Source organism: Stegastes partitus, unplaced genomic scaffold, assembly GCF_000690725.1.
Source record: "Stegastes partitus isolate 25-593 unplaced genomic scaffold, Stegastes_partitus-1.0.2 Scaffold202, whole genome shotgun sequence".
Taxonomy (NCBI): domain Eukaryota; kingdom Metazoa; phylum Chordata; class Actinopteri; family Pomacentridae; genus Stegastes; species Stegastes partitus.
In genome coordinates this window covers 137,882-148,499 of record NW_007577933.1, presented here as the reverse complement: position 1 = coordinate 148,499, position 10,618 = coordinate 137,882, and the positions used below count along the sequence as shown (strand labels likewise).

The window sequence follows — 10,618 nt, the reverse complement described above, 5'->3', positions numbered from 1 at the left end:
TATTTTTGTAACCAAGCCCAGCCATGGTAAGAAATATATCAAATGATGTGCCTTAACTTTTCACTCATTTCACTTTTTGCTTTTGGTTGAATAAAGTCAATAAATAATAAATAAATTGCTTTACACGTGATGAAGCATGACTGTTAAATTTTATAGCCTTTACGTTGGCAGTTTTTATTTTACAGTGAAAAAAGACAGGTGTTGTTAATCATATGGGATGCATGACGGCAGTAATAAATACAAAATCAACCAGTCAATCAAAACCTATATACGATGGTGGTGTAAAGCTGTCAATGTGTGCTACTCACATAAAGGATAGGAATGATGGAGGGGTCGTCCCTACGGATGATGTTGGGAACGTATTCAGCCTTCGGTACCTTGGAGGATATCAGCTGTGGAAAACAGGGGAACTTGTGGAGAAACCATGGCTGCATATATATATGAAAAAATGACGGATACACTGTCAATTTTGAACTGATTTCCAGGATCCTCACCATGATTTTGGGTGGGATGAAGTCCTCTCCTTCGCAGGCCACTCTCTCCATCTCCCTCTCCTCCTCCCAGTCAGCATCCTCATCCAGCCCTTCATCTAGTGTCCCTGAGGAGGTCTGAAGCTCGCCACCTGGCTCACGCACAGCAACAAAGGGCAAGATGAAAGGATAGCACACAAATGAGATTACAGAGGAGGGTGCTCCATTTAAAAGCAGTGCACCTGCTATTTTATTTTTCCAGGGCAGAGGGGAGGAATGGAGGAGTTAAAATCAAACGACAGACGACACAAAGCGGCACAATAACGGCCTCCTTATGCACCCGGCCATGTACAGACACAGAGGCGACACAAAGCAACAGGCAGATGGACAACAGGCTCAAAGATGAGGACGGCTGTGTGGATGGATGGCAGCCGAGTACTTGTACACAGAGTAGCACAAAGTGTAAATAGACAAACCTTAGACACACAGTGACAGTCAAAAACGACAGTAGAAGAGAGCCTATGTGCGTCACAGTACATCTGTCAGTGTGTGTCCCTCTGGCTTAGTGTGTATATTCTGTGTCTGCAGCTCTGGTGTGTTCGAGTGCACGTGTTCGCCTGACTCATGTGGGTGTGTTTACAGCAGGTTTATTCTCACACATGCACCCGAGTGTCTGTGAGGGTAACTGTTCAAAAGTATGCAGGTAAATGAAAGTGTCTGTCTTTGTTGGCGTGTGTGTGAGCAACTGAAGGAGCGTGGACTCACTGTCTCTGGAGTCATGCAGTGACTCAGGCTTGACGGGGGTGGGGTCGCTCCACGAGCGGCTGAAGCTCTTGGCTCGACGGTCGGCGAAGGCTGATGGAGTCGGGGGGGGGGAAGAGAATCACTCACCCACATACACACAGGATAATCAACCCCAATAATCAAGGGCTCTGTCTGGTTGAGCCAGCGTGGTTGAAGAACATGCAACACTCAGCTGATTACAGAGTCCCTGTCACAACACTGACCTTTGTTTTAACACAACGCTAGTGGTAATACAGTGATGTTGTTTTGTTTTTTTTTGTTGTTGCCGTTGTATCATGTTGAAATGACATTTCATCAATTTATTATGTTCTGTTATCCAAATTATTTGCTCCAGGCAAATTATGATAGAAACAGTTAAACTGAAGCTGCTGCAGTGATCAGTGTCAGTGTACTCCAGGGTGTCAGTACATTATGTCATCACTGTTGGGTGTACTTACAGGGCCCATAGTAAAAATACCCAAAGCCCAAGCTGATGTCTTCAGTTTATTTTTTAACTAACAGTCCAACTCAAACACAAATGACCAACTCAAGAAATAAACTGCTACAACTGTGAATCTTGAAGCATAAAATATCTGGTACTGACTGATTATTATTAAATTATAGTATTGTTATACCATGAAAAACACATTTTGACAGAAAAAGAATTCAGCATTTTTTGTTATGGTTTCACTTAGGTCTTCGGTGTCTATAGGCAGGACATATTCCATTCATATTTGTGTTGACATGATTATACATAATGCTAATGGCAAAATGGTAGAATGTTTGTTCTTTTTGGTAGAAAATTGAGTCAGTGCCAGTGAAATCTGCTGCAATGCTCACAATCTTTAGCTGACTCATCTCAGTCCCTTAATTAATGTAATTGGAGTTCCATAAACAACCACTGTAACTAGTTAGATTAATTTGTTTCAGGCTAAGATTGTTGTTGTTGTTGCTATCTAATAAGCCAGGCTTAGCCTGAACACAACTAGCACAAGTTTCTTGTTTAAATCTTGCCTGTGGGTCTGAATGCCCTCCCTTACCTACTCACTGGTTATGGAGTTACAATATTTCTGCTTTTAACTCAATTGAGACAACCTATTTATTTTGAATGGAGAGGGACTGTCGACCAAATTTGATTTATGATGGCATTATATACTGAAACAAAATCCCCCACATATTCCTATAAACATGCACAATACTGTTGCTGCATGCATAAAGCATGAATCAAGTCTGATGAACATCAGTTATGATATTATGGAACACACTGTAGAGCATGAATGCATGGAACCGCTAATGCACAGACATGCAAACAGGACCACTGAAAGACTTACTTTGGGCCTTCATCCTGCGGCTGCCAACCATTCGAAGGTGTTTGCGGAAATTTCTACCATTTTAGGAGAGAGAAAGAATGAGAAGAGACACATCAAGAATGTGGAGCAGAACCAGAGAATGAGAATGTTTGAAACTCAGAGACAAAGATAAATACAAGACATACAGAAGACCAGTCTAAACCTGAAGCAGAGCTGTCAGGGAGTGCATTATTTTATTAAGGGAGTATTTTTTGTGAGTTTTGGCCACTGGGAAGTCTATACAACATGAGACAAATGCTGCACGGTAAAAAAGCAGCCTAACAACTTGCTGACCCGAACAAACTTGGGAGCTAGAAACAATATACAGTATAAACAGAAGTTTACATATTAAATATTGCCAGTCTTAAGTTTCCAGTAATTCCCACAAGGTATTGAACCAAAGTATTGCTGTATTGTCTGTTCCATTTGTCTACATTAACTTTCTAATAATTTATGTGTAAAATATATATTGCAACTCCTTCATATGCTACTGGTTTAAAAAAATAATAAAACAAACAAAAAAAAATGCAATTTCAATTTCTAAAAAGACAAGTTAGGACACTAGTCAAAAATCCTTCAATTTTTGTGCAGCGGTCAAAAATTTTTTATTCCATGCAGATGGTTAGAAAAGCACCAGCAGTATGTATGTTAAATGACGAGACTACAACAATTGCAAAGCAATACTTTTTCCAGAAAATTAGATGCTTTGCTTTGTGGCTGTAATATAAGAACATGCTGAGCTATGGGGGCATTATTGTAGCAAAATTATTTATCCATGTGTATGGAGAGTTGTTTGTCTGTATCTCAATCTGTTCATCCAAAGTGAGATTTGTCAATGTGTAAAAGATGTTGTCAATGCGAACAGGAATCTGCAAAAGTCGTCTCACAATTTGTCTGTCTGTAATCAGGCTTTCAAATGTGTAAAAAAAATCTGCTCATCTGTTTGCTCATTGGTACAGGGCAGCTGAGCGGCAGCAGCCACAATGAACGATCCTGTGAGCCTGAGCTCAGGACACAGAAACACTTATTTTCAGATACTTTTCAGTTTCAGATCTCTCACGGTGGAAATGTAGCTGAAGTCACGTGTAAAAAGACAACCAATGGTGAAGCCGCTCGACTCGAATATGCAGACTTTTCAACTACGAATATCTCTGTACGCATGGACAAATAGTTTTGCGACAATAATGCCCCCCACAGTGAGCCGTACAAAGAAGAACAACCTTGAAGCTGAAACATTATGGGTAGCATTTCTGTACAGACCAGTTTTAAGTACATTTTTGATGTTGGATAGTTGTAAGAAACAGACATAGACACAACATTGTTATTTTTAGATAAATACGCCCTGCAATTAGCATATCTCTTCACAACATTGAAATAAAACTTGATTAAAACTATGCACATGTAACTTCATTTACAATATACTTCTTCATTACCATTTCCACCTACACAAGTATGATGTGGACTGCAGTTCCAACCATGGTATTACAGTAGTTAGAGTAATCTTCAATATATTAAAAAATACTATAACTGTTATGCTCACTGGACACTTTAAATGGGTAATTCCATAAAGTGGAACAGAGACAGAATTAGAAAGGACAAACAGAACTGAGGGAGAGGAAAAACAATAAAGGAACAGCTCTAAGTTGTAACAAGTAGAACAAAAACAGCTCTTTAGAATTCATGAAGGCTTGTCTGACTGTGATGGTTCAGCGTTGGGATGGCAGGCTTCTCACTCTCACTTAAATCTTTGTCACTTATCTTTAAATTTGTTTCTTCTTAAGTAAAGCTATGAAATGAAGAGCAAAAAGAACGTGGGCACCACCTCAGCTGAAACTGTTGCAAAATGGCTGATGCATGAAGAGCGACTGGGACCACTAACTAACTGTGAAAACAGGTGCATAATGGCTTTTATGGTTCACTTAGCACTTCCTAAATCAGAGAAAATAACCCCAGTGATGTATTTAGCAATTTAAGCTTTTCACTTTCAGTTGATTTTCATCATTTTTTATCAAACAAAATTTTAACATTTTAGTCTCAGCATTGCATTAAAAATTTTTATAACTTCTAAGCATTTTAATACTACACCAGCTCGAGCACACCAGCTCACTCTGCTCAAACACTATAAAAGTACTCAACGCTACACAATGGCAAGTTCGAATATCCAATTAATTCAGCCATACATGTTCAAACCGGAAATTAGTTCTGAAGAACAAACGTTGCACAGAAGGTTCCACCCTACAAGTGGACAGGATTAGTTCAAAATCCACAGTTTTGAGACTGTCATCAGTACACCGCAGTTGTAAGATGGAAATGCTCAGCCACAGTGTTGACTGCTTATTTAACTCACAATATATCACAATATAAATATGGACATATTCACAGAGTAAAAAGCTTGATATTTACCTAGGGGGGTCTTTAATGTGACATTCACATCACCTGATAATGTACATTTGTACTAATGTCATGGTGCTGCCTGCATGTTCGTAGCTTGCCTAGGTGGTGTTGTTGCCACCTTCCCTCAGTGATAAATAATAAGCACAAATTTCCATGGAGCAGCACATCACAGATGAGTAGTCTATGGACTGCTGAAAAGTTAAAAATCTGTTTTTCTGTTTTTACAGTTTCAGGCTCTGGTAAATGGTTTGATTTTGTCTGTTTTCAAATATAATGTGCCTTTCAAACCCATCTGCAGGTTTTTGGGTTCAGAGAATTAACAGTGAATAGTTACACATTTTGCTATTTAGTCGCAGTTCCCTTGACTGCCGTGGCCTAAGGTGACTAAATCTCTTAGTTAGTTTTCATTAGCAAGGTGTTGTCTGTGGTGAAGCCATGGAATCTGCTTTGTTCAGGCTGTCCCTGCTTTATAGTCAAATAAGGTAAATGAGTAAATGTAAAAGAATGAAAACAGCTAGAATAGATGAAACAGTGTAGCTACCAGCTGACATTTCTGCTCTTTTTGTGTTGAAGCTGATTATCAGACTGGATGATGGCGGTTATTTAGTTGAAGCATCTGGTGCTGTGATAGGGTTCGTGATAACTGATGTGGCCAGTCCACTACCCCACAGCTCATTATTTTTTAATGAGTCCCACCTCTGTAGCCTGCTATCGCTAGCTTTTATATAAAGACGCTGGTTCTTGTTTCACTTCGTAACGCCGTAGGACATCCCCATCAAACTAAAAGGTCTTAGTTTCATTTTTAAAAAGCTTACATCAACACGATATCCTAGTATAACCCGAACTAAAGAGAAAGTAGCGTCAAAGCAAACTGCATCGTTTTAAATCTCAAGATATATTTTTTTTTAAATCCAGGGTGAAGTTCCAGGCAATCCAAAAAACACGGTTGACATGTCAGTGTTGATTGCAGGCGCTGTGAAGGCAAAGCCTAAAATAGACGGATGACTCAGAGGAGAGGAGGATCCATCAGTCAGGCACTGTTGTATTTTCATCCTGAGTGACAACAGCTTTTAAAATCACTACCACCCGCACACCAAGACTTTCAGGTCAAATTTCTGTCATGGTACGTGTATGAATATGTGTGTTTGCAAGTATGACAGCCCTAACCCTCATTACACAGCTGTGACCTTTCCAAACACACACACACACAAAAATTAAACAACAACAACAACAACAACAAAAAGCCCAACCTTGCTTATTGAAACATGCATAATTCAATTTGTGAAATCAAACTGAGTGTGAGATGTACCTTCCTATTAAAAGCAGTGAATTCTGAGAGCCTTGTATACGCACACACACACACACACACACACACACACACACACACAAAGAAAAATAACTTGCAGCACACACAAACACACACAGGGTCAAACAGCGTATGGCATGTCTCAGCCTTGGTAGATGGGAGGTCTACTGCCAAATATCGATCGATTTGTTCTCTTTGAGTGCCAGCCACGGAGGACAGAGCTGCTGCACTGTATTGATAGACCCTGCTTTTACACTTCACTGTTGAGTGAAAAACACTGATTGAACCTGCCACCCACAGCCTCCAGGATTCACGACACACACATGTACCACAGTTTACTGCTACGAGATTTGTCCTGTACCAGCATAGAGTGCAGCAAAAATTTATCTCCGCTGTAAAAAAATAACAAAAAAACAAAATGTTCAGAGTAAATGTGTAGTAAATAACAGAAGATATAGTGGAAACTAATTTAAAATTCTCCCTTTAGGAAAACCTATTCTCACTTATTTAAAAAAAAAAAAAATTAAATTAAGAACACTGCTGAATACATCATAAAATAAACTGCATTATCCAGCAAGTCTGATTTCACATTTTAGTTGCATTGTTATCGGCTTGTAAGATCTCACGAAAACAATTCGGTTTTATTTAATTTATGCAAGGCTGACACAGCCATAACTATAGCAACAGAGCAACTGTGGTACACATTTTAACTGAATTTTGAGAAAAATGTTAATCAGTGGCCATTTTCCATCCATTACTAACAAAGATGATAACAATACATTCATTTCTAAGATAAAAAGCTGGTGGCAATAACTCTCAAGTTACAGTAAGTCACAAAAGTGAGTACAATCAATAATATCCTCATTTTAGTCAGGATCCATGATAATGAAAATACAGCACAACAGAATTCAATGGAAAAATAGACATATTGTCAGTTTTTTTAAGATCCCTCCCATCCTCCCTCACTTCCTAAATTTTCACACATCATGTTTTTCTAAGAGCTCGTGTCTTGCTAAGAGGAGCCAAGTTTCCCCTGGCTCCCTTTTATCTGTGTATTTTCAATTTGTGCATTGAAAAAAATCAAATGTGAGTGGAAATGCTTTTGTGAGTTGGGAAAATTGGCAAATCAATAAAAGCACTGAGAGAAAGTGCAATTGAAACAAATGTAAGGAATAAATGGATGTTGCACAAGAAGCATGTGACTTCAGTGTCCACTGACATGTTTCCATTAGATAAAAAATAACAGCAAATGTGTTTGGAGTAATGAGGACACTTATCTTTCCTTAAAGTATTGTGTAAAATGAACCTAAATGCCATTGTCCAATCATAATTTCGACATCCTTTTTATGTTGTGTTCACATCAGACACGAGTAAAATCATTCGCGTGAATGACTTACATGTGAAGTTATTGTGAAGACGCGACTAGACGTGAATAGCGCAGCACGAATGACGTGAATTGAGCAAGTTATTCACGTGAATGACACAAATCTTGACGCTTTAAAGCCCAAATGATGCAAATTCGCGTTGGACACGTCATTCGCGCAATTTGATAAATCTGAATTCAAGCGAGCATTTCCGCCACAATGACCAATCAACGTTGAGATCCTCTGGTAACCTATCCTGGTATCGATCCTCTCCAACAGGTAGTCAAACTGGGTCCAGGTCAGCCTAAAATAGCGCTGGAAGCCGCTGTCATCCAGGCACAGCTCCTGGAGAAGGTGGTGGAATTCCTCGAGCTGTCTCTGGAGGATCTGATGGACCCAGACATGGCAACGTCTGAATCTCCGTTGTTTCTGGGCCTTCCACAGTAGATACAAAGCAGCAATGCCGTTGAGCACAGCCATTTTTGATGATACCACACTGGAAAATGGCAGAAAACGAGCAGAAATTCCCGGTGGATGCGTGGCTGATGGGATTTTTGACAAGCGAATGGAGCGAGTTTACTCGCGCAAATGAAACGAATCCAGACATGAATCTCTCCACGTCATTTGCGCATTTAACGCGGCACGATTTGCATTTGGATTCGCCTAATATGCACAAATAGCAAACAGCAGATAGCACCGCTTCCAGCAGTAATTTTGGCTGACCTAAATCCAGTTTGACAACCTGTTGGAGAGAATCGGTACCAGGATATCCCTCCAGGATACCACCTACAGGCGCTCTATCCCAGCTGCAGAGCACCTGTCCCTCTATCTCCGGTGAGTAAATCAATCAATATTCACGGTGTAGTTGTAAATAAATTAATGAATCATGTTCTTGAAATCACTAGAGGATCTTAACGCTGATTGACCATCGTGGTGCAAATGCTTGCTTGCGTTCAGATTTTTCAACTTGCGCAAATGAAGCATCCATCATGAATTTGCATAATTTGCACGTTTAACGCAGCTCAATTCGTGATTTTACTCGCATCTGGTGTGAACACAGCATTAGCGTTTGAGGTTTGACTGGTGCGCAATGATTTAATGACATATACAGTATGTNCAATGATTTAATGACATATACAGTATGTCACAAAAGAGAGTACACTCATTTACACATTTTATTATATCTTTTCATGGGACAACACTGAAGAAATGACACGTTGCTACAATGTAAAGTAGTCAGTGTACAGCTTGTATAACAGTATAAATATACTGCAGTGTTTCCGTTACATTCATTTAGGAGTGGTGGGATCCCTTTCCTAAATGAATGTAGAGGAAACTGAAAGTGACGCTGTTCATTCCGCTCATAGAAAAGACCGCATGAGAAAAAATGACTCTGTTTCATCTTGGACAAATCTGACATTGAAACACCCTATTTTACTCTTTTTAAAGTCATGTTTGGTCGCACACCGGTCTGAGCACCGTAGCCACCAACAGCAGCTACCGCAGCCTGCTATGTGGGGTGTTCAGGGAACATAGTAAATTGCAGAGTCTATCAATAAGAAAATGTTCAGCCGGGCATATGTTTTGCCTGTGACAAGGTGGGAACAAATGAGAAAGCTGGTCGCACCGGTAAAAAAAAAAGAGTTATCTGGAGTGCTGTGTGGACTTCCGTGTGGCATGAGTGTTGTTCGGTAATCAAATTTTCTGCATTCTGAGATTTGACCAGTCTTTCAAATATGCCTCTTCTTCATCAATTGTTTATTGGTACCTGACTGGCAAATTACCTCCACATGTTAAACTAGTTGAAACAACTTCTACTGTTCACATGAGAGTATGGAATATGATGGAAATGTGCCTTAATTTGAATTTTATTTGCAGATTTTCTCGAAATCTGAGGAGCATTGCTGTGACATTTAGAGGGAACCATGCTGGTAGGTAAGTAGGAATCATGTGAAACAGTAAGCTGTAGTTTTTGGAGCCTATAGCATTTAGCTAATATCTACACATCATGATGAAACTGCTGACTCCATCTTCAGATGAGCTTGTTCAAATATTTCTCTAAGAAGAGAAAGACACCTGATGAAGATATCAGGTCAGTCAGGTATCATTAGCCTTTTACTGACTCATCAATGATGATGGTCAGGTAAAAAACAGTGTAACAATATATCATCAGACACAAAGTAGAAACGTTTTTAAAATGATTGGGGTGTAGGAAAATGAGAGAAACAATCTCATTATTGTTTCTATTTGTATCTGAAGACTGACTGACTAGAGAAACAGGGTTCAGGGGATCAGCTTGCATCATGTATGCTGCTGAGCATCAGCGGCCACCTCTTGGAGAATTTCTCTACAACAGAGCCTTAGAGATTTATTCAGATTTCTTTTATTGTCATTGTAACGAGTACAACGAAACGTAGGAGCTCTTTTATTTAAAAAACAATAACAACAACAAAAAAAACCTCACAACTTACATTTATTTATTATTTTTTGATTTTTACATTCAGCTTTTAAAAAGCCATTTTTAATTGGCCATTCAATAAATAGGTTGTAAAAGTTAAATCTGCAGTCAAATGTCATTTGTTTACGTCGCCATGGCTCCCCGGAGAGCCTGCCCCCGCTGCTGAAAAAAATCCTAGAGGAAACAGTGTACCGTCCCCTCAAAATAACTCAATACACAGCCATTAATGTCTAAGCTGCTTAGCAAGACACGAGCTCTTCGAAAAACATGATATGTGAAAATTTAGAAAGTGAGGGAGGGTGGGAGGGATCTTTAAAAAAACCTGACAATATGTCTATTTTTTTCATTGAATTCTATTGTGCTGTATTGTCATTATCATGGATCCTGACTAAAATTAGGATATTATTGATTGTATAATTCATGCATGACAGTGATTCATCTCTAATTCACTTGTCATTGATGCCATCACCATCAAAGTGTGACACTGTACGCCA

At 39.3% G+C, this 10,618-nt stretch overlaps 1 protein-coding gene across 1 annotated transcript in view; it reads right to left on the bottom strand.

Moving 5' to 3' along the window:
* The window catches only part of nsmfb (NMDA receptor synaptonuclear signaling and neuronal migration factor b), a 72,454-nt gene that overhangs the window by 30,494 nt on the left and 31,342 nt on the right, over positions 1-10,618 (bottom strand). The window contains exons 6-9 of the mRNA XM_008280605.1: positions 2,585-2,637; positions 1,236-1,325; positions 495-622; positions 309-392 (exon numbers count right to left, since the gene is read on the bottom strand). Of these exons, the coding sequence (XP_008278827.1) occupies positions 309-392; positions 495-622; positions 1,236-1,325; positions 2,585-2,637 (355 nt within the window). The remainder of the gene's footprint in view (positions 1-308; positions 393-494; positions 623-1,235; positions 1,326-2,584; positions 2,638-10,618) is intronic.